A 21,818-nucleotide genomic window follows, 5' to 3' on the forward strand; every position below is an offset into this window, starting at 1 on the left:
GGGCGCGGGTCCCTGGGGGCTTTTACCGGCCCCCACGCTCCCCATCAGGTTGGCCAACACCGGGGGGAGCTTGGCGCCGCCGCCGGCATCCGGGGAGGGCGAGGCGGCGCCGGTTTCCAATCCTTCGGGATAGGCGACCTCCTCGGCGGAGCAGTCCTGGGGAGGGCAGAGATAGGGGTGAGGGGCGAGGGAAAGCGGGGGGGGCTGCGCTATTTTGGGGGGGGGCGGGGGGGGCTATGGCGGCGCGGCACGGTGCGGCGGCGGCGCTTACCTCGTCCAGGGGGATGAGTTTGGGCGGCAGCGGTTCGTAGGATTCCGGATCGGGTTCGTGAGGGCTGTCTGGGACGCTGTCGGGGGGCGAGGGGGAAGGAAAAGGGAGGGAGGGGGAGTCAGAGGTCAGTGGATCCCTGGGATCCGGTGCTATCTTCCCCCTCCCAGGGGATCCTCAGGGATCTGGACCCCCAATAGCTCCCCCCAGCAGCCCCGACTCTAGATCCTGAAATCCTGGGTGTCCCCGCAAAGACTCTGGATCCTCAGGGATCCTCTGGCACCCTCAAAGACTTTGGGTCCCCAGAGATCCTGTGTCGTCCCCCCCCAAGACTTTGGATCCCCAGGGATCCTTGTCAACCCCCAAAGACTTTGCATCCCTATAGGCTCCAAAAAGGTCCTGCAGGTGCCAGATCCTTGGGGATCCCGGGAGACTCGGGCCCCTGCAATCTGCTCCCCCCACCTGACCTTGGATCTGTGGGGAGCCGGGCCCCAAACACCTCCCCATCAGCTCTGGATCCTCACAGATCCCAGAGGAACCAGGCCCCAAAAAACCCCTCTCTGATTCTGGATCCTCACAGATCCCAGGGAATCTGGGCCCTGAAAGCCTTTCCCCTTCCCTGGCTCTGGATCCTCAGTGATCTGGGATCCAAAACCTTTCCCTCTGCTTCTGGATTATCACAGATCCCAGAGGATCTGGGCCCCCAAAACCTCCCCAAAGGCTCCTGGAAGAATTGGGGCCCAGGAATCGGATCCCCCTTTCAGATCCCCAAAGATCCCAGAGGGTCTGGGCTCCAGCAGCCTCCCCCAGCCTCTAGATCTAGAGATCCCGGGAGGATCCAGACTCCGGCACAGGCTCTGCCCGGCCCCTGGATCTCTACCGATCCTCGCAGCAGAGGTGACCAAGATCCCAACCCCGCTGAGCCCAGGATGGACCAGGGTTCCCACAACCCCCATGAGATCCGCAGATCCACAAGGGAACCTGAGGATTCCTGGCTCCGGATCCCCAGGGATCCGAGCTCCAGACACATCCCACAGCCCCTGGCACTAGGATGCCTGCGGCCGCACCATGAAGATGCTTTGTATGTGCCTGATCTCCAGGAATCTCCTGACCTCACGGGGTGGATCCAGAGGATCTGGGTTTCCCTGGGCTCTGGATGCTCTGGGATCTGGGAAGATCCCAGCTCCATCACCCTCCCACAGCCTGCATGCCATCTCCATCCAGGATGCCTCTACTGATCCTTGCACCAGGGAGGATCAACCCCTTTGATCCTACAGTGGGGATCAGGGCGCTGGGGATCCCCTGCAGCCCTGATCCAAGGGATCCCCTGGGGCGACCCGCTTCCCAAGTCTATCTAAAGCGGTGGGAATCTGGCATCCCCTTGCGCAAGGAGAGGGGGAATTCACGGCCCTGAGGTATCAAGAGCGGGCTGATAGGGGATCCCAAGGGATCTACTCACCTCTCCTTGGACAGAAAGATCTCCTGCAAGATCCCTTTCTCCCTCTCGGCCTGAGTGAAGCGTTCCCGGCTGCCGCTGCCCGGCACCACGAGGGGAGCGGGGAGATCGAGGAGCTTGGGATAAACCCAGGGCACCTTCTCCTCCATGGCGTCGTGGCTGAGGCGCCGGGCCGTCTCGAAGGCCTCGCGATCCTTCAGCATCTCCCGCTTGGCCGCTTCCCCAAAATCCTTGATCTTGTTGACATTGACTGCCAAGAGAGGGAACAACAGCGTCACCCCCAGAAGTTTGGGGACACTGAGGAGCGGGAGACGCGCGCACACAACGGGGAAGGGACGGGGCTCACCTCGTTCGGTCTCGTCCAGTTCAAAGTAGAAGTATTCGCGGAGTTTGCTCTCCTCCGGCCAACTCACCGTCTTCTTTTTCCGCCCTTTTTTGGTGAGTTGGCCGCTTTCCGATGCATTTTCGGTGCCTTTGGCGTCACCGCTCACCTCTGCCGAGCCTGTGGGAGGAACCGGGAAGGGGCTCAGCACCCGTATCAACCCCCCACCCACAGTTTTCCTCCCTCCTTGTCACCCCAACTTACACGTCTCCATCGGTTCCGGCACTTCCACGGCCGGTACCGGCGTGCCAGGTCGATCCGTCTCCATTGGCTCCGAAGCGGCGCTGGGCTCCGGGGAGGAAGGTTTGGCGGAGCTGGCTTCAGGAGCTGGCTTCCCTTCGAAGGGGCTGGGCTGGGGGGGGTAAGAGGAGAGAGTGGTTATTATCCGGGGGGTGCCGTTAGACAAGGAGGGGACCCCAATATCCAGGGAAGGGACCCCGGTATCTGGGGAGGCTCCTCACCTTCGCCGCTGTGGGGGACAACACCTTCTTCTTCTTCTTAATCTTGATGCCGGGGATGGGAGCGGAGTTGAGGGCGTCGAGGAAGCCCAGCCCTTCCATGGCTGCAGGAAGGAGGGGAGGCGTCACCAAAACCCCCCAAATTGTCCCCAAAGAGGCTCCCAGGTGGCCCCAAAACAGCAACTAATTCTCCCCAAAAAGGCACCCACATTGTTCCCCAAAAAGGCACCTAAATTCTCCCTAAAAAGGCACCCCACGTTGCCCCCCCAAAGGCACCCAACATGTCCCCCCCACTCACGCTGGGGCGGGATGATCTTGACTTTGATCTCCTTGGTGGCGTTGGGCGCCGTGTTCAGGGGTTTGTATTTCTTCTCGGCAGGAGGAACATCTCCTGGAAGCGACGCGATGCTGTGGGAAAGCGGCGGGAAAGCAGGTCAGAGGCCAGGAAGGACCCCCAAAACCAGTCCACAACCCCCCAAAACAGCCCTGAGCCCCCAAAAGCTGGTCAGAGTTCCCCAAAAACAGCCCCCAGCCCTTCAAAAGCAGGTCCAAGCCCCTCAAGAGTGAGTCACCAAAAGCTGCGCCGAGCCCCCCGAAAGCCACCCCAAGCCCCCCAAAAGCACCCGGAGCTCCTCATCTTCACCCCCAAACTCACTTCTGTCTCTTTATGGGCATCGGTTTCAGATTGTATTTATCGGTGGTCGAAGAAGAATTAACTTTCTTCACGGGCGCTAACGAAGGCGTCTCCATTTCCAGTCCTGTTTTGAGGGGGGAACATCATTAGCGGATCCCCTTGCAGCATCCCACAAGCGACTGCAACCCCTCAAATTCCCTCCAAAAAACCCCAAAGAGCTCCAAAACCTGCCATTGCCCCACGGGACGGTGAGGGAATTACCGGTGGAGCGGAATTTGGCGTGGCTGGGAGCAGTGGTGCGCAGGGATTTGGGTTTCTCCCGCTTCTTCTCTGGCATCTCCTCGGTTTTAGCCTCAGTTTTGGCTTCCTGGGGTTTCTCTTGGACGGGTGTTTTGCTTTTGTTTTCCTCTTTTCGCTTCTTTTTATCCCGTTCTAGGGGAAAAAAGAGATGGGAAAAGGCTGAGATGCTGGTGTTGGACTGGGCGGGGGGAGGAGAAGAGGGGGCACGGCGGGGGGCTCACCGGTCGGCTGGGCGCTGCTCTGGGAGCGGATGACACCCATCCAGTCACTGACGAGGATGGAGGCGAGGCGGCGCAGCTCTGTGGGGCGAGAAGGGGTTAAAGGGAGGATTGGGGTGGGGTTCGAGGGGGTTTGAGGAGGTCTGAGGGGTTTTTTGGGGGGTCTGAGGGGTGCTCACCTTCATCATCACTTGATTTGCTGAGCTGCTTCACCAGCTTGGCTGTGTTGTTCTGGAAGAGATGGGGAGACATGGTGTGAGCGGCAGCATGGGGGGGACACAAAACCACCCCGGGGGGGACACAAAAGCTATCTGGGAGGGACAAAAACCAACCTGGAGACCCAAAAGCCACCTTGGGGGAGCCAAAAGCCAGCCAGGTGGGGGGACAACACACAAAAAAGCCACCCAAGGAACAGAAAAGCCAACCCTGGGAGACAAAAGCCACCTTGGGGGACCCAAAAGCCACACAGAATAGATTAAAGCCATCTTGGGGGACCCAAAAGTCACCCAGGGGGACAGCACAGAGGCCACCCCGACCTGTTTGAGGTGGTCGACGGTGAGGGGCAGGTGCTGCAGGGTGAGGAGGATCTGCTGCAGGAAGGGGATGTTGTTGGAGGCTTTCGAACCGGTGAGCCACGTGTTGAGCAGCTTGTAACCCCCGATCCGGATAAATCTAAAGGGTGGGGGAAAAAAAAAAGGAGGAAAATCCATCAGGATCTGGCCAGGAGGAGGTGACATTTGGGGGGGTGACTCCCCCAAATCCTGCTCCCCCTGGACTCCCCGTCACTGCTCTTACTTAGCCAGGATGTCCTGCGCCCGCGTCTGCAGCAAAATATTCAGGTAGATGCAGCGACTCACCATCTTCTGCGAGTCCTTCATTAAGCTGGTTAATGAAAAACAAGGTGTCAATCCCCCACGTGTCACGGTGACGCTGGGGGGGGGGAACATGGGACGGGACATGTGGGGACATTTTGGGGACTCACTTGAAGATTTTGGTGATGCCCTCCATGCTCTTGACCTCGCCATCGCGGCCCAGGAAGCAGTCCAAGCCCTTGAGGAGCTCCTTGGGGTCGATGGGGCCCGAGCCCATGGCAGAAAAGCCCTGGGGGGGGGCAGGGGGAGAAAAGGAGAGGGGGGGCATTAGGACAGCGGTGACAACCCCATGTCCCCCCCAAAGTTCTGCGTCCCCTCCCCAGCCCCCAATTTTTATCCCCTTCAAGAGGGTGACAATAACAAACCCATCCCCAGAAACATTCTCAACCCCAAAAGAGGAGGAAATCACGCCCAAAATGTGGCTGTCACAACCTGGAGGGGGTCCGAGGGATCCCCAAGGGACACTGGGGGGGCGTCACCCCCCTGCCAAGGTGACATCGTCGTGACAGAGTGACCCCCGTTCGTGTTTTTCATTGGCGCTGCCACCCCAGGGGATGGGGACGGCGGTTTTGGGTCACACTGGGGGACAGAGCCCCGCCAAGGAGAGAGGTGAGGATCTGGGGGCGGGGCACAGCATCCCCAATTTTAATCACACACCACCACCACCCCACCCCAGTTTTACCCCAAGGGTTAATTAACGAGTCGGCGCTTAACGAGACGCAGAGGCCGAGGTGACAACGGAAGGACGGCGGCACAAAGGAGAAGGGGACAGCGGTGACAGCGCAAGATCTGGGGGTGTCAGACACCCCCCCGCCAATCTGGGACACAATGAAATCCGGCAGCTAACGAAGTAGCTATTAATTAGCAGGCTAATAATTAAGGCCAGCACCAAGCTAACGACCCAGCCCTCATCAGGTCCCTGACCCCAATCCAGCCTGACCGGCCAAGAGGGGATTTCATCCTCCTGACGTCAACCAGCTTCTTAATTACCACTAATTAGAAGCTTCTCCAGCTTAATCACACCCCAGCTTTGCTAATGAAGGCGGAAAGGCGGCGGCTGCGAGCAGCTGGGCTGCTTTTTTTTTTGGGGGTGGGGGTGAAAACAGCCCCAAAACGCAATTTAGGAGGGGAGGGGTTGGAAAAACACCCCAAAATACCAATATTTGGAGGGGGGCAGCCCCCAGCCCCCATTTTCTCCTCAAAATGAAGACTTAACAAGCCGGGACTTCGTTAAGTCCCCCCCCTCCAGGTCGGTTAAAGGATACAGGAGGCAAAGGCCCCCCAGCCCCATCGGGGGGGGGTGGGGTGGGTATTTTTTTGGGGGGTCAGCGAGCCAGGCACCAGCCGCCCCTCTGAAAAGACACAAGAACAAGTTAATTCAAGCACAAAATACTCCCTCCTCCAAAAAAAACCAACATAATTAAGGGGGGGCAACTTATTTGAAACCCAAATTTGGGGGGCTTTAAGCACAACAGTCCTTCATAACCTTTGACCCCCCTCCATGAAACGAGCCAAGAGCTGGCCTAGTGGCTGATGGAGGGGGGTCACACAGACATGGGGTGTCCCCCCACACTTGGGGGTCCCAAAGGCACCGAGGCCACCACCCAGGTGACAGGAGGGGGGCCACAGCCCTGGCCTGGTTTTAGGGGTGGGAAGCATGAAGCCCATTTGGGAGTTTACCCCCCATTTTGGGGGGGGGGTGTCACACAGAAGCAAACACTGACCCGACAGCCCCGGTTACCCCCACGTTGGGGTGAAGCCGCTCAAACGCCACCAGCGGAAGGGGGTTAAAAGGGTATGGGGGGGACCCCAAAAACCACCGAGCCCCCCCCTCAGGGGGGCAAATCCCACCCTCCCCCCCTGCAAATTAAGAGGAGGGGGGTTTGGCCTGGTCTGGCCCTGCCAGCAACCAGCCCTAAGGCCGAGGAAGTCCTGACACCCCCCCCCGCTGCCGCAATTTTACACCGCTTTTGCTCATTTCTCCCCGAACAAAGAGTTTTGGGGACAGAACTCCCCTTTCGGCGAAAGAGGAGGGTCGGGCAGACCCCAAAAGCACGGGTGAAGGGGACAGGGGCTGCCCACTGTGGCCCCCCCCCCCCCCCAAGTCCCGAGGGAAATGCTACCACTGGAAAGAGCGCTGGGAAGAAAAGGGCTCTCCCCCCATGCACGCCAGGCTTAATTTAGGGGGAAATTAATAAAAAATTAATCATTTTTATTAGACATCTAATATTTCGTTTAAATTTCTCTGCTTTTAACCAAACTCCTTCGGATTTGGGTGTTGAGCGTTTGGCCAGAGCAGGGAAGAAGGGGGGAGGGAAAAAAAATATATAGCTCCCGACCCAGCGCAGCATCCGCATGCACCGGGAGACGGATGGTAAAGAAAAAAAAGGGGGATTTGGGGTTTTTTTTAATTAAAAAATAGATAAAAATGAAGGTTGTGAAATGTAATTAAGACCAGAAAGGTTTTTTTGCTTACCCGGCGGGTTGCGGTTGTTCCCCTCCCTTTTGCTGAAGTAAAACCAAGTTCCCTTCGCTTCCTAAGCCTGCACCGCACACAGCACCTCCGCGCTGCCAAAACGGGGCAAATTCATTGAAAATCGGGAAAAAAATAGATTTTTTTTGGGGTGCGCCCCCCCCAAAAAGTGACTTTTTTTGGGGGGGTGAAGCCCAGTGATAGCATTTCCCTGTCATGATAAATTAAAGGTTATAAGTCGCTTGAAGACGCTGTTTTTTTCCCCCACCACCACCCCAAAACCACCCAAAACCACCGGGGGGGGGGGGGTCCCGAAAAAACAAAAGGGGGAGGAAGGGAAAAGGGGGGGGTGAAGATAACAAAAAAAAGGCCCTGTTTTTGGGGAGGAAAAAGGTTTTTTTGGCACAACCTACAAAAGAAGCAGCGGCCCGCAGGGTCCTACTCTGTACGGCACCGGGATCCTGCGGACAAAAGCCGGAGGGGGGGTACGGTTAGAGCAGGATTCGGGGGGGGGGGGAATCAGGAGAAATCGGGGGGGTGGGGGGTAAAGATATGGGGGGCCCCCGGCCGGCGACGCGGTGGGAGGGGTTTGCCAGGAGCCGGTTGCATCAGCCGCGGCCGGCGGCGAGGCCCAGGCGCCATTTTAGAAGCCCCCAAAAAAAAAAAAACAACAAATTGGGGGGGTTTAGGGTGGTTTTTTTTGGAGGGGGGGGACACACACACACACATAGACACAAATATAAATATAACGATCCCCCCCCCGCCCGCCACCGCGCCGCCACCTACGCCAATTAGAATAAAACGATTAAATCCGCGTGGATTAAGGGTTTTGGGACACCCCCCCCCTTGCTCTTAAATGCAAAGGGGTTGTGGAGCCCCCCCCCGGGGGGGGCCCAACCTGTAACGAAATAAATATCTAGGAAAAAAAAAAACAAAACAAATAGAAATGGGGGAAAAAGGAGAAAAAGGAGTTAAAAAAATTAAGACAAAGAGCGGGCGAGCGGCTGCGCCATCTTGGCCCCGAAGCTCCCCGAGTCGGGTTTATTTTGGGGGGGGAGGAGGATTTTGGGGTTTTTTTTTAAAGCCAACCCTGGTTTTGCTTGAAAAAAGCAGGTTTTTGGGTAAAGCTAAGCCTGCCTAGCAATCTTTATTGCTAGATTGCACCCCCTCCTTCTCGAACCACCCCCCCGGCCCCAACTTTCTTCCCCCCCTCCCCGCCATTTCTCTGCGCAAAACAATCCTAAAAATGGCACCTAAAAAATAAAAATATAAAAGAAAATCATTGTTTTAACATTGAATTTTCAAAATTCACCCGCATTCGAGTTTTTAACAGCCGCCCCGCAATCTTTATGTACAGATTGCTCGCTCGGGTCCCCAATTTCCGTCTCCCCCGCAAAAAACCAAGCGATTTTGGGTATTTGGATCATTTTGTTTTTTTGCCCTTTTGGTTTTTGCATGGGAGCTCATGAACCCTCCGCCACCGGCTCCCCTTTGAACAAAATACCCCCAATTTTAAGGTTTAACCACCTTTTAGCAAAGCCTACGTCCTCCTCAAGCACACAGTTGGGGCTCTTCCTCCCATTATTTTTTCTTTGGTACAAATAAAGGGCTTTTTGGGGGGTTTCTCTTTTTTTGGGAGGGGAATTCAGCTGGTTGAAAATTCAACACTTACTATCCAATTATTTTTCTCGCCGACAGCGCTTCAAGGTTTGGATTTTGGCATTGGTGGTGTTATCAGAGCAAAAAAAGAATTTTTTTGTTTTTGGTCATGGCTTTAAAAAAATGCAGCAACTTTTTTTTTTCAGCTTGATGGGTTGGTTGATTTTTTTTCGAGGGGGTTGTTGGGGTGGTGGTTTTTTTTTTTCCCTGAAAGGGTGGTTTTGTCGAGCTAAATGATGGAAAAAAATAAAAAAAAAAGTTGCTTTTTTGTTTTAAAAAAAAAGGGATTTTTTTGCCTTTGTTTTTTGGGGGAAAGAAGAGAGAGAATATGTTTTTAAGTGGCAGTTTCCTTCGAGTTTGAAACGGCTTCCCAAGGACGGTCCAAAGGACGGAGGCTGCGATGGCGGCTCTTCCACGGCACCGGGATGGGAGCGGGAAGGAGGGAAGAAAAGCTTTTTCTTCCCCTTTTTTTTTTGTATTTTGTTTGTTTTGTTTGTTTTGTTTTTGTTTTGTTTGTTTGTTTTTCTCGTGGTAAAGGCGACGGCGTCTCTCAAGAGCAACCAAACCTGGAGCGGGGAAAGGAGAACACAAAAAAAAAAAAGGGGGGGGTGGGGGGGTGGGCACAATAAATAAAAAAAAAATAATGGAAAAAAAATTAGAAGCAAAGAAGAAAGACACGAAATGATTAGCAGTCGTTATCCCCGGTGAGAATTTAAAATTTTAGAAGGGGGTGGGGGGGAAAAAGAGTAAAAAAAACCGAAGGAAATGGCCCTTGGAGCGTGGGGGGAGGGCGTTTCGCCTCAGCTCTGAGGGAAAAGGAGAGGGCCCCGTCGTCGTCCCCGGGCGGGGCTGGAAAGGGGGGAGACGCTGTTTTCTGAAGATAAGGGGTCGCTGGCCCTCCAAAGGGCCCCCCCCAGCGCCCAAAAAAAGGGGGGGGGGGAACCCCCCCACCCCCGCCACCCGCCGCCCCGCCGGGCCCGCCAGAGCTGTCTACTCACCTCCACCCAGCCCTCAGAATGGCGACGGTTACCCCGGGAGGAGCCTTTTATACTCGGCCACGCCCACAAGCCTCGCCCCTCCCTACGTCGGCCCCGCCCGGCCTATCGTCATTGAGAGGCTCTAATACGCCTGCGTGGAATCCGCCGCGCCGCTCCTCCCCCCGCCCTTCAGGCGCCGCCGCGCGCCCTTGCCCCTCGCCGCGCCTGCGCCGCCGCCGCCCTGCGCGTGCGCGGCCGCCGCCCGCTATTGTCCCCCGGCCGTGTGGCGCAGTTTTTATTCACGCGGCGACGACTGCGCATGCGCGGCCGCGAGGAAGGGGGGGGTGTCCCCTGTACGGCAAGATGGCGCCGCCCCGCCCTCGGGGGGGGGGGGGGGGGAGGCCCCACCACCCACGCGTGTGGGGCGGGGATGTGCGCCTGCGCGGCTCGGCGGCAAGATGGCGCTGGCCAGGGGAATAGCGCTGCTCCGGGCGGTCAGCGGCGGCTCGCGGGGCCGGGGGCGGCCGCTGTGGGCTGGGGTGAGGCGGCGGGGTCAGGGAAACCGGGGGGGGGAAGGAAGAGGAGGAGTAGGAGATCGGGCCGCGCCCTAACGCGCTGCCACGTGCGGCGGCTCAGGTCACGGGGCGAGTGACGTCAGAGGGCGGCGGTTTTCCGCCGGGGGCCGCAAGGGCCTTGGGTCTCTCCAGTGCTGTATGACGTCATAGCCATGCCGGCGCTGACGTCACGGGCTCCGGCCCCTCCCCGCGGCAAGGCCTGGTGTAATGTCATAGTGCCCAGTGTAGCCATGTCACTGTTCCACGGGTGGGATAGTCTGCGGGGGAGGAGAGCGGGGAGCAGCAGCACCCTGTGATGTCACCACCGTGGGTACGGCCATGATGTCACACCCCCTGCTCCCCAGGAGGCCCCCCGGCTCTGCAGCACCCAGGCAGCACCCAAAGGTCCCCCCGCGTCCCCGTCCCCCTACCAGGAGCGGCCCTGGGAGTACCTGGAGAGCGAAGGTAAGGGGCGAGGGGGAATTTGGGGGATCCGGGGGGGTCCCCAACTCCTCAACCCCCTCTAACCCCAACTCCTTCCCTACCCCGTCCGCCCCCCGCAGAGTACCGCGCCACTTACGGCGACAAACCCGTCTGGCTGGGCTACCGCCGCAACCACAAAGGCGCCATCCCGCCCCAGCGCACCCGCAAGGCCTGTTTGGTGAGGAACTGGGAGGGACTGGGAGTCGGGGCGGGGGGGGCACCCCCTAACCACCTTTCCCTGCCCCACAGCGCAGGGGGAAGCCGGTGGGAAACCCCTGCCCCATCTGCCGCGACCGCAACCTCCACGTGGATTTTAGGGTAAGACTTTGAGGGGGAGATTTGAGGGGGGCTCCCCTGCACCCCCTCTTCCTCGCCCACCCCCCCTTTTTTCCTCCCCCCAGAACGTGAAGCTCCTGGACCAGTTCATCTGCCCCCACTCGGGCATCATCTTCCACCCCACACACACAGGTGAGGGGGCACCCGTGGGTGCTGTGTGGGCACCCATGGGTGCTGGGGGTGCTCCCACAGCCGCTGAGCGTGTTCCGTCCCACCTCAGGAGTCTGCATGAAGCAGCACAAGCTCTTGACCAAGGCCATCGCGCAGGCGCAGGACCATGGTGAGCTCCGCGGGTGGGCGCGAGGGGGGAGCAGCACCCATGGGTGCCCCCCAGCCGCTCACCCACCCCCTCCCCACAGGTCTCCTATGGCTGCAGGTGCCCTATGTCCCAGCCCCCCGGGGCGACTTCTCCAACCAACACCCAGCCGTCAGCAAGACCCCACCCGCGCCCGCCCTGGCCCCCGGCCGCTATTGGTACCCCTGGTACGAGTGGCAGCCTCCTCCCGCCGCCGCCATTGCCCGCATGCGCCGTCTCTACAAGGATTACCTCAAGGAAGAAGAAGCTCCACCGGCAGTGGGGACGCCCCCTGACACCCCTCCAGGCCCCTGTGTGGAGCACAGGGGGGAATAAAGTGGCTGCAGCAGCCCCAAAACTCGGCTTCTTCCTTCTTCCACTCAGCGGGGAGGGGAGGGAAACTGAGGCACGGTGCTGACGGCAAGATGGCTGCCGTGCTGCCAAAATGGCCGCCGGGTCCTCAAAATGGCCGCCGCGCCCCCAAAATGGCGGCTTTTGGGGGGTGAGCGGTGTGGAGGGGGGTATATATCCCAGCGGGCTTCGCGGTAGCGGTGGTGGGTGCTTCCCGTCGTGCTTTGCGGTGGCGCGGGAGCCTGGTTGCTAAGGGCGGAGGTTTGTTGCGGAAGGGCGGGGCCCGGTTGCCGGGGCGGGAGAAGAGGAAGTAGCGATTGGTTAAGCGGTTGCTAGGGGGCGGGGTTAGCGCCGGCCGGGCCTGGCAGTGGTGGCGGCGGCGGGGCCGGGCCGGGCCCGGCGGGCGGAGGCGGCGGCGGGGCCGGGCCCGGCGGGTGGCGGGAGCGGCCATGGAGTTCCCCTTCGACCTATCACCGGTGCTGGGCGACCGCGTCTGCGTGGTGGACCAGCACCTGCGGCCTGCCGGGCGCCGCGGACCCGCCCACCGGTACCGGGGCCTTGGCAGAGGCCTGGGCCCACCCGGGGCATGCTGGGAAACTAGGGAGGGCCCGGGGCATGCTGGGAAACTGGAGGCCCCATTGCCTGACCCACGGTGGTCAATGCTGGGGGTGCCCTGGAGCATGCTGGGAAACAGTGGGTCCCATAGGCCTCACCCTGGGGCATGATGGGTAATGGCTCCTCACCCCTCGCCCCCCAACACTTGGGTACTTTTCGGGGGGGGGGGAGGATCTGGGGGTGACACTGTCCCCCCTCCGTGTCCCCACGGCGCAGGGGGGACCTGGAGCAGCAGCTGAGGACGGTCATCGATGAGCTGGGCAAGGCCTCGGCCAAGGTAGGGGGCGGTAACGGGGGGACGGGGGGGTAACGGGGGGCAGTGGCGGGGTAACGGGGGTAACGGCTCTTCCCGCGCAGGCGCAGGGTCTCCCGGCCCCTGTCACCAGCGCCGCGCGCATGGAGGCCAACCGCCACGTCCTCTACATCCTCCGCAACGCCGACGGCCGGGGGTGAGCCCGTGTGTGTGTGTCCCAATCCCCACCCCAGGGGGGACCCCGGTACCCGGGCACCCCCCAAAATCCCTTCTCCCTCTACCCCGAAGGACCCCCAAAGGTGCCGTTGTCGGCTTCCTCAAGGTGGGCTACAAGAAGCTCTTCCTCCTGGTGAGTGTTGGGGAGGCAGCCCGGACACTTGCATTCCCCTGACGGCCTTCTTGTCACCCCCACGGCCATTTTGTGCGTGTCCCCCCCGCCAGGACCGTAACGGCGCCCATAACGAAGCAGAGCCGCTTTGCGTCTTGGATTTTTACGTCCACGAGTCGTTGCAACGACACGGTTACGGGCGGGAACTCTTCCAGCACATGCTGCAGGTGACAAGGGGGGGACAGAAACTGGGGGGACACACCCACAAAGAGATAATGGGGACCCCCCCGTGCCTCATTTGTACCCCCTGCAGAGCGAGAGGGTGGATCCTTGGCGTCTGGCTGTCGACCGACCCTCTGAGAAGCTCCTGGCTTTCCTCCGCAAACACTATGGCCTCACCGACGCCATCCCGCAGGTGAAGGGGACATCCTGGGGGCGACAGCAGCCTCCTGGGGTGCTCCCCATCCTCCTGGGGTGCCTCTCGCCCTCCTATGGTGCCCCTGCCCCGGGTATTTGTCGCTTTTGTTGTCCCTGGGAGGGGGTAAATGGTCTCTTGGTTTCATCAGGTTGGGGTAGAGCCCTGGCGGGAGGCAAATCACCCCAGATTTTTGCCCCATGGGGGGGTAACACCTTAAGAACTGCCCTAGGGGGGGATAGATCACCCCCTGGATTTGCCCGGGGGGTGGGAGGGGACAGGCAGAGCAGCCCCTGACCCCCAGCCTTCCTCCCCACACCCCCCCCCAGGTGAACAACTTCGTCATCTTCGAAGGTTTCTTCTCCAACCGACCGGGTGAGTTTTGGGGATGGAGGTCACAGGGCAAGGGGGGGTGGGTTTGGGTGATGTGGAGGGACCCTCCCCCAGCCCTAATAACGCTGCCCTCCCGCCCCCCCCGGCAGCTCCCCCCCGCCGCCCGCCCCCCAAGCGCCCCGAAGAGGAGATCAAGCCCTACTCGCTGTCAGAGCGTGACTGTAAGCCTGCGCCCAGGGGAAACTGAGGCACGGCGCCTCCCTGGGCTCCGCCTCTTTGCCCGCCAAGGAGGTGGGTCCTGCCTAACTCTCAACCAATCGTTTTTAGTCTTACGAGAAGAGGCGGAGCCTCCTTGGCCCTTTAACTTGACCTCGGGACGGGCGGGGGGCTCGCCGGTACGCGGCAGCCTTCGGCCCTTTCTGCTGCGGCGGGAGATGCCGGACGGACACATGGAGCCCCAGTCGCCAGACGGACGGACGGACGCCCCCCAGCACCGCCGCGCCAGGTGGGCCGCCGTTCTTTTGTCTTTTTTTTTGTTTTTTAACCCAATTTTGCCATTTTTTGCCTCATTTTTCACTTTCCTCCCACATTGTTTTCTCATCCCTGCAGCTCCCTCGGGCGCCGGCCGCTGAGCCCCACGGCAGCTCTCCCCACGGCGGGGCCGTGGGGAGCTCGGCGCCTGCTGGGTGTGGGGCGGGGGGATGTGGGGTGCCTGTTCCTGCCCCACGGGTGTCCCCTTCCTGCTCCATAGCTCCCAGGGGTTGCCAGTTCCTGCCCCATAGCCCCTATGGGTGCCTGTCCCCACCCCACAGTCCCAGTGGATGCCAATTCTCACCCCATAACCCCCATGGGTGCCTCTCCCACCCCCCCAGGGTGGTCCTCATTCCTGCCCCATAGCCCCCATGGGTGCCTGTCCTCACCCCATAACTCTTGGGGGGGCCCTTTCCTGCCCCACTGGGTGCCACTTCTTACCCCATAGCCCCCATGGGTCCACCCCATAGCTCCCAGGGGGACCCATTCCTGCCCCATAGCCCCCGTGGGTGCCAGTTCCTGCCCCATAGGAGCCTGTCCCTGCCCCACTGGGTGCCAGTTCCTGCCGCATAGGCCCCATGGGTGCCTGTCCTCGCCCCGTGGGTGCCCACATGGTTGCTCCCGTGGGTGCCTGGCCCCACCCCACAGCTCCCGTGGGTCCTCGTCCCCCTACCACAGCCCCCCACGGGTGCCCCTCCCCACCCCACGGCCCCGGGGGGGGAGGCCCTGCCCCCCTCCCCCCCCCATTTTTGGTTACATTTCAATAAAAACGGTGACTCTGGGTTTTGGCTCCCTCGTGCTGTTGGGTCATGGGGGGCGTGGTGTCATGGGGGCGTGGCCCGGCTAAGCCCCGCCCCATGTCCTGCGCGCTGGGAGCGGTGCAGCCCCTATATGGGCTCTTAGTCCCGCCCCTTCATTAAACCACGCCTGTTTGGGGTTTTAGCCACGCCCCGTGTGGGTTAAGCCTCGCCTCCCCGGCTCGAGAGCCCTCCTCCTATTGGCTGTCGGCGAGCTAGCCCCGCCTCCTCCGGGCTTGCGTCGTGCGCGAAGGGGAATGAATGGTCCCGGCTGCCTGGCGGGGGACGACTGCGCATGCGCGTCCCGCCGGCTTCCCGCCCGGCGCAGGCGCCGTGCGCTCCGTTCTCTGCGCATGCGCATCCGCGCGGTCACCTTCCCCGGCGAGCCGCCCGCCTCACCGCTTTCCGCGCCCTCTCGCTGCGCATGCGCGTAGCTCATCCGCAGCCTACCGCGCCTGCGCGCTGGGGCGCGGCGTGGGCGGAGTCAGCGCCAGCCGGCTGCGGACGCGCAGGCGCAGTAGGAGCGCCGGCTTGAGGCTTTGGCGCGGCCGAGGCGAAGCGGGGGGGGGCTCAGCCATGTACCGGCACGGCCGGGCCGCCGCCGCCGCCACCGCCCGCCTCCGCCCCGCCGCCCCTCTCCGCGTCTGGCCCCCGGCCGAGGCCGCTGGGGCCGGCCCGGACCCGTCGCGCCGCCGTTACCGAGCGCGGCCGCAGGTGAGGGTCGCGGGGAGGGGGCGGGGCTCTGCTGTGGGGCGGGGACTATGCAAATGAAGTGGCGGGGCCGTGGAGGACGCGTGGTTACGCAGGTAGGGGGCGGGCGCGGCGAGGGAGGGGGCGTGGCTATGCAAATCGACATGGCAAAGTAAAGGTGAGTGGGGCGTGGGCGGCTGGGCGGTTGGGCGTGGCTATGCAAATAGACCCGGCAAAGTAGAGGTGAGTGGGGCGGGGTCGGCTGTTCCGAGCGGGCGTGGTTATGCAGATCGCATGTTGGGGGAGCCGGCTGAGGGGCGGGGCCTATGCCGTGGGGGCGTGGCCGTGGGTGGCTGAGGGTCCCCTGCGTGGGGCCAGCTCCGGCCCTGGGGTTCCTGCTGGGTGTCCCCGTGGGGCAGACCCCTCCCTGCTGTGGGGCACAGCCACCCTCCTGTGGGGCAGATCACCTTCCATAGGGCAGACCCACACTTGGGGGGGTCCTGCTGGGTGCCCCACGGGGCAGACCCATCCCCCCGTGGGGCAGATCACCCCCCACGGGGCGCAGCCGTTCCCCCCGTGGGGCAAGACCCAGCCCTGGGGCTCCTGCCAGCCGCCCCATGGCACGACTCCCCCGCTGGGGTTCCCCCCCCCGGGTGCCTCCCCCGCCATGGGGCAGCTCCCCGTCCCCCCGGGGACCCTTCACACGCCCCCCCCGCCGCCCCACAGGACCTGGAGCCCACCCGTGGCCCCACCGCGGCGCTGCCCCTCCTGCCCCCCCCGGCATGGCCGCGGCCCCCCCCGCCCCGGCTCCCCGGCAGCCCCCGCGCTCGAGCCTTGTCCCCGCCGGAGGGGATGGCAGGTGACATCACCACGGTGGACGGACGCCGGGAAGATGACATCGCCGTCCGCGACGGCCCCGCCGCCGCCGCCGTCCTCCTGCTCCTGCGGCCCCCGGCCCCCTTCCTGGCCCCCGCCGGGCCCCCCCGCCGCCCCCCGCCCAGCATGGAGGAGCACTTGGCCGTCATGCACCAGAAGCTGCAGCACGAGGTGACGAGAGGGTGATGGCGGCGGGGGGGGGACACACACGCACGGGGTGGGGGGGGTCTGTCCTTCCCCCTCCATGGGGCGTGGCACCTATAGGTGGCGGCGGGGTGGCCTCGGTGTCACCGGGGGGGGTTGTGGTGACGAGGGGGGGAGGGTGGGTGACGAGAGGGGGGGATGTGATGAGATGGACGGGTGACAAGGCGGGGAAGAGGTGACAAGGTGGAGGGGTGACAAGAAGGGGAAGGGGTGACAAGGTGGAGGGGTGACGAGACAGAAGGCGGGTGACAAGATGGGGAAGGGGTGACAAGGCAGGGAGGGGTGACAAGGCAGGGAGGGGTGACAAGGAGGGGTGACAAGGTGGAGGGGTGACAAGGAGGGGTGACAAGGTGGAGGGGTGACAAGGTGGAGGGGTGACAAGGTGGAGAGATGACAGGCGGGGAGGGGTGACAAGGCGGAGGGGTGACAAGGCGGAGGGGTGACAAGGTGGAGGGGTGACAGGCAGGGAGGGGTGACAAGGTGGAGTGACAAGGTGGGGGGGTGACAGGCGGGGAGGGGTGACAAGGAGGAGGGGTGACAGGTGGGGAGGGGTGACAGGCGGGGAGGGGTGACAAGGAGGAGGGGTGACAGGTGGGGAGGGGTGACAGGCGGGGAGGGGTGACAAGGTGCAGGGCTGGGTGAACCAGGTGGGAAGGGGATGACAGGGTTGGGAGGAGGGTGACACGATGGAGGACGGGTGACAAGACTGGGGGCTCCGTGTCCCCGGGGAAGGGCGGCGGCGGGGGGGGCGACCCCCAACCCCGCCGCCCCCCCCGCCCCCCCAGCTCCCCAATTTCTTCCTGAAAATCCCCGACTACGGGCTCTACTCCCCCGACGTCGAGTTCATCAACCACCACCTCCTGCACCTCCACACGCGGTGAGTGACACCCGCCCACCGCCGCGGCGCATCACCCGGCGCGGGCGAGGGCGCGGGGCGGTGACGAGGGCGCGGGGCGGCAGGCGGTGGCGAGGGTGCGGTGACGAGGGTGTGGCACGGTGACGAGGGCGCGGGGCGGTGACAAGGGCGCGGGGCGGCAGGCGGTGGCGAGGGCGCGGGGCGGTGACGAGGGCGCGGGGCGGCAGGCGGTGGCGAGGGTGCGGGGCGGTGACGAGGGCGCGGCGGCGAGGGCGTGGGGTGGTGACAAGGGTGCGGGGCGGTGACGAGGGCGCGGGGCGGCAGGCGGTGGCGAGGGTGCAGCGGTGAGGGCACGGGGCGGTGACGAGGGCGCGGGGCGGCAGGCGGTGGCGAGGGCGCGGTGACGAGGGCGCGGGGCGGCAGGCGGTGGCGAGGGCGCGGGGCGGCGACGAGGGCGCGGGGCGGCAGGCGGTGGCGAGGGCGCGGTGACGAGGGCGCGGGGCGGCAGGCGGTGGCGAGGGCGCGGGGCGGCGACGAGGGCGCGGGGCGGCAGGCGGTGGCGAGGGCGCGGGGCGGTGACGAGGGCGCGGGGCGGCAGGCGGTGGCGAGGGCGCGGCGGCGAGGGCGCGGGGCGGTGACAAGGGCGCGGGGCGGCAGGCGGTGGCGAGGGTGCAGCGGTGAGGGCACGGGGCGGTGACGAGGGCGCGGGGCGGCGACGAGGGCGCGGGGCGGCAGGCGGTGGCGAGGGCGCGGCGGCGAGGGCGCGGGGCGGTGACGAGGCCGCGCCGCGCCCCCCGCGCCCCCGCCAGCGGGCGCCCCATGTACCAGGTGGCGGTGGCGCTGTGCCGCGCGGCGGCCTGGGCGTACTTCGCCAGCCTGCGGCTGGAGGTGCTGGCGCTCACCCGGCACCCCGAGGACTGGAGCATCCGCGCGCGCTGGCGCCTGACCGGGCTGCCCCTGCACCTCTGCCTGCTGCGCTTCTACCGCCGCGACAAGCGCCAGCTGCTGCGGTCAGCGCCCGCCTGCCGCCCCTGTCACCCCTGTCACCCTCCTGGCCCCTCCTGCCACCCTGTCCCCTCCTGTCACCCCTGTCACCCTCCTGGCCCCTCCTGGCCCCTCCTGCCACCCTGTCCCCTCCTGTCACCCCTGTTACCCTCCTGGCCCCTCCTGCCACCCTGTCACCCTCCTGGCCCCTCCTGCCACCCTGTCCCCTCCTGTCACCCTCCTGGCCCCTCCTGCCACCCCGTCCCCTCCTGCCACCCCCGTCACCCTCCTGTCACCCTCCTGGCCCCTCCTGCCACCCTGTCCCCTCCTGTCACCCCTGTCACCCTCCTGGCCCCTCTTGCCACCCTGTCCCCTCCTGTCACCCCTGTCACCCTCCTGGCCCCTCCTGCCACCCCGTCCCCTCCTGTCACCCCCATCACCCTCCTGTCACCCTCCTGGCCCCTCCTGCCACCCCGTCCCCTCCTGTCACCCCTGTCACCCTCCTGGCCCCTCCTGCCACCCTGTCCCCTCCTGTCACCCCTGTCACCCTCCTGGCCCCTCCTGTCACCCCTGCCACCCCTGTCCCCTCCTGGCTCCTTCTGTCACCCCTGTCACCCTCTTGTCCCCTCCTGCCACCCCTGGCCCCTCCTGTCACCCTCCTGCTGCCCCTGGCCCCTCCTGTCACCCTCCTGGCCCCTCCTGCCACCCCTGGCCCCTCCTGTCACCCCTGTCCTCTCCTGTCACCCATTACCCTCCTGGCCCCTCCTGCCACCCCTGTCACCCTCCCTGCCCCTCCTGCCACCCCTGGCCCTCCTGCCACCCTCCTGTCACCCTGTGATCCTCCCATCTCCTCCTGCCACCCCTGTCACCATCCTGTCCCCTCCTGCCACCCTCCTGTCCCCCTCCTGCCACCCTTGTCACCCTCCTGTCACCTCCTGTCCCTTCCTGCCACCCGTCACCTTCCTGTTCCCTCCTGTCACCCTGTGATACTCCTGTCCCCTCCTGTCCCTTCCTGCCACCCATCACCCTCCTGTCACCTCCTGTCTCCTCCTGTCACCCTGTGATCCTCCTGTCATCCCTGTCACCTGTCCCCCTCTTGTCCACTCCCGTCCCCTCCTGTCACCTCCCGTCACCCCCTGCCACCCCTGTGATCCTGTCACCCTCCTGTCCCCTCCCGTCACCCCATCCCCACTCATCAACCCTGCCACCCTCCTGCCACCCGTCACCTCGTCACCCCTGCCACCCTCCTGTCACCCCACCACTCTCCTGTCACCGTCCTGTCCCCCTCCTGAAACTCTCCTGTCCCCCTACCCCCTGTCCCCCTCTGTCCCCCTGTCCCCCGCTGTCCCCAGGTCCCTTCTCTCACCCGGTACCCGCCGCCACCCATTGGGTCACCCCGTGTCCCCTTTGGCCCCACGGCCCTGCCACCCCACAGCCCCGTGTCCCCTCTGTCACCAAGTCCTTGTCACCCCACGCCTCACTAGCCCCACGGCCCTGTCACGCCCCAGGGTGGGACGCCAGCCCCCCGTGTCCCCATGTCCCCATCACTCCCAGGGTGGGACACCAGCCCCCCGTGTCCCCATGTCCCCATCACTCCCAGGGTGGGACACCAGCCCCCCGTGTCCCCATGTCCCCATCACTCCCAGGGTGGGACACCAGCCCCCCGTGTCCCCATGTCCCCACCGCTCCCAGGGTGGGATGCCAGCCCCCTGTGTCCCCATGTCCCCATCACTCCCAGGGTGGGACGCCAGCCCCCCGGTGTCCCCATGTCCCCTTCACTCCCAGGGTGGGACACCAGCCCCCCGTGTCCCCACTACTCCTGGGGGGATAACGCCAGCCCCACGTCCCCCCTGTCCCCTCTGTCCCCACGCCCCTGTCCCTCCCTGGGGGGGGGACATGGGACACGCCAGCCCCGTGTCCCCGCGTGGTCCCTGACTCCGTGTCCCCCCCCCAGGTCCTACGACGCCTTCTCCACCTTCTTCCTCAACTCGCAGGGGCTCATCCGCTGCCACCGCGTGGACAAGGTAACGCCGGGGGACGCGGGGACGTCACCGCGCCCCTCCGCTGTCCCCGGCCCCCCTCATTTTGTGTGTGTCCCCCCCCCAAGCTGATGCCAGCCCCCACGGCCGTGACCGAAGCCAAGAAGCTGCTGGTGGCGGCGGCGGCGGCGGCGGCGGCGCTGGCCGAGCCGGGACCGGCGCTACGCCTCGCCCTGAAGCCTCCTGCCACCTCGGGGGACACCTGAGTCCCCAAATCGCCGTCCCCTTTGTCACCCGCACCCCCCCCCCCCATAACTTAATGTACAGAATAAAACCACCCGGACGCAGCCGTCGCGGTGACGGGAGCCGCGAGGGAACCGCTCGTCTTCCGAAGCAGCTGTATTGGGGGCGCGCGTGGCCCCGGGTGTCCCCAAGTGTCCCCAAGTGTCCCCAGGGTGCCTCAGCCCAGCTCCTCGCGGCTCTTGCCCGCCGTCCTGGGCATCTTGCGGGCGCCGGCGTCCTCCAGCTCCTTGGCCTGGTAGTAATGGGGGGCCACCTCCAGCAGCCACGCGCTGTCGATCTCGATCACCTGGGGACAACGGGGACGTGGCCACCGGGTCCCTGCTCCCCTCGGGGACATGGCCACAGGGTCCCTGGTCCCCTCGGGGACATGGCCACAGGGTCCCTGGCACCCTTGGGGACATGGCCACGGCGTCACTGGCACCCTGGTCCCCTTGGGGACATGGCCACTGGGTCCCTGGTCCCCTTGGGGACATGGCCACTGGGTCCCTGGTCCCCTTGGGGACATGGCCACGGCGTCACTGGGTCCCTGGTCCCCTTGGGGACATGGCCACGGCATCACTGGCACCCTGGTCCCCTTGGGGACATGGCCACTGGCACCCTGGTCCCCTTGGGGACATGGCCACGGCGTCACTGGCACCCTGGTCCCCACGGGGACATGGCCACAGGGTTCCTGGCACCCTGGTCCCCTTGGGGACATGGCCACTGGGTCCCTGGTCCCCTTGGGGACATGGCCACGGCGTCACTGGCACCCTGGTCCCCTTGGGGACATGGCCACTGGGTCCCTGGTCCCCTTGGGGACATGGCCACGGCGTCACTGGGTCCCTGGTCCCCTTGGGGACATGGCCACGGCATCACTGGCACCCTGGTCCCCTTGGGGACATGGCCACTGGGTCCCTGGTCCCCTTGGGGACATGGCCACGGCGTCACTGGCACCCTGG

General features: G+C 63.9%; 4 protein-coding genes across 4 annotated transcripts in view; 3 read left to right on the plus strand and 1 right to left on the minus strand.

The window, feature by feature from the left end:
- Positions 1 to 4,805, minus strand: part of PPP1R10 (protein phosphatase 1 regulatory subunit 10) — a gene marked incomplete at both ends in the record, with an annotated part of 8,515 nt that extends 3,710 nt beyond the window's left edge. The window contains 14 exons of the mRNA XM_082012229.1: positions 5 to 156; positions 272 to 347; positions 1,728 to 1,974; positions 2,071 to 2,226; positions 2,311 to 2,458; positions 2,568 to 2,668; positions 2,863 to 2,972; positions 3,220 to 3,322; positions 3,460 to 3,630; positions 3,720 to 3,797; positions 3,896 to 3,947; positions 4,253 to 4,388; positions 4,512 to 4,598; positions 4,699 to 4,805. Of these exons, the coding sequence (XP_081868355.1) occupies positions 5 to 156; positions 272 to 347; positions 1,728 to 1,974; positions 2,071 to 2,226; positions 2,311 to 2,458; positions 2,568 to 2,668; positions 2,863 to 2,972; positions 3,220 to 3,322; positions 3,460 to 3,630; positions 3,720 to 3,797; positions 3,896 to 3,947; positions 4,253 to 4,388; positions 4,512 to 4,598; positions 4,699 to 4,805 (1,724 nt within the window). The remainder of the gene's footprint in view (positions 1 to 4; positions 157 to 271; positions 348 to 1,727; positions 1,975 to 2,070; positions 2,227 to 2,310; positions 2,459 to 2,567; positions 2,669 to 2,862; positions 2,973 to 3,219; positions 3,323 to 3,459; positions 3,631 to 3,719; positions 3,798 to 3,895; positions 3,948 to 4,252; positions 4,389 to 4,511; positions 4,599 to 4,698) is intronic.
- Positions 4,806 to 10,155: 5,350 nt separating this feature from the next.
- Positions 10,156 to 11,701, plus strand: MRPS18B (mitochondrial ribosomal protein S18B; the record flags this gene model as incomplete). The annotated part of the gene is made up of 7 exons (XM_082012233.1): positions 10,156 to 10,236; positions 10,617 to 10,716; positions 10,815 to 10,912; positions 10,984 to 11,052; positions 11,136 to 11,202; positions 11,291 to 11,350; positions 11,430 to 11,701. 7 exons carry the CDS (start codon positions 10,156 to 10,158, stop codon positions 11,699 to 11,701), a joined length of 747 nt encoding a protein of 248 aa, XP_081868359.1.
- A 464-nt stretch (positions 11,702 to 12,165) lies between these two features.
- Positions 12,166 to 14,634, plus strand: ATAT1 (alpha tubulin acetyltransferase 1; the record flags this gene model as incomplete). Its single annotated transcript, XM_082012234.1, has 9 exons — positions 12,166 to 12,263; positions 12,548 to 12,608; positions 12,689 to 12,780; positions 12,873 to 12,933; positions 13,026 to 13,139; positions 13,226 to 13,327; positions 13,657 to 13,702; positions 13,810 to 13,881; positions 13,988 to 14,634. 9 exons carry the CDS (start codon positions 12,166 to 12,168, stop codon positions 14,290 to 14,292), a joined length of 951 nt encoding a protein of 316 aa, XP_081868360.1. The 3' UTR covers positions 14,293 to 14,634.
- Positions 14,635 to 15,564: 930 nt separating this feature from the next.
- Positions 15,565 to 20,843, plus strand: LOC309414859 (uncharacterized protein C6orf136 homolog; the record flags this gene model as incomplete). Its single annotated transcript, XM_082012235.1, has 6 exons — positions 15,565 to 15,702; positions 16,384 to 16,725; positions 17,544 to 17,635; positions 18,424 to 18,624; positions 20,553 to 20,622; positions 20,706 to 20,843. 6 exons carry the CDS (start codon positions 15,565 to 15,567, stop codon positions 20,841 to 20,843), a joined length of 981 nt encoding a protein of 326 aa, XP_081868361.1.
- Positions 20,844 to 21,818: the final 975 nt, after the last annotated feature.

This window comes from Phaethon aethereus (assembly GCF_964289735.1).
Source record: "Phaethon aethereus genome assembly, chromosome: 33".
NCBI classification, from domain to species: Eukaryota; Metazoa; Chordata; class Aves; order Phaethontiformes; family Phaethontidae; genus Phaethon; species Phaethon aethereus.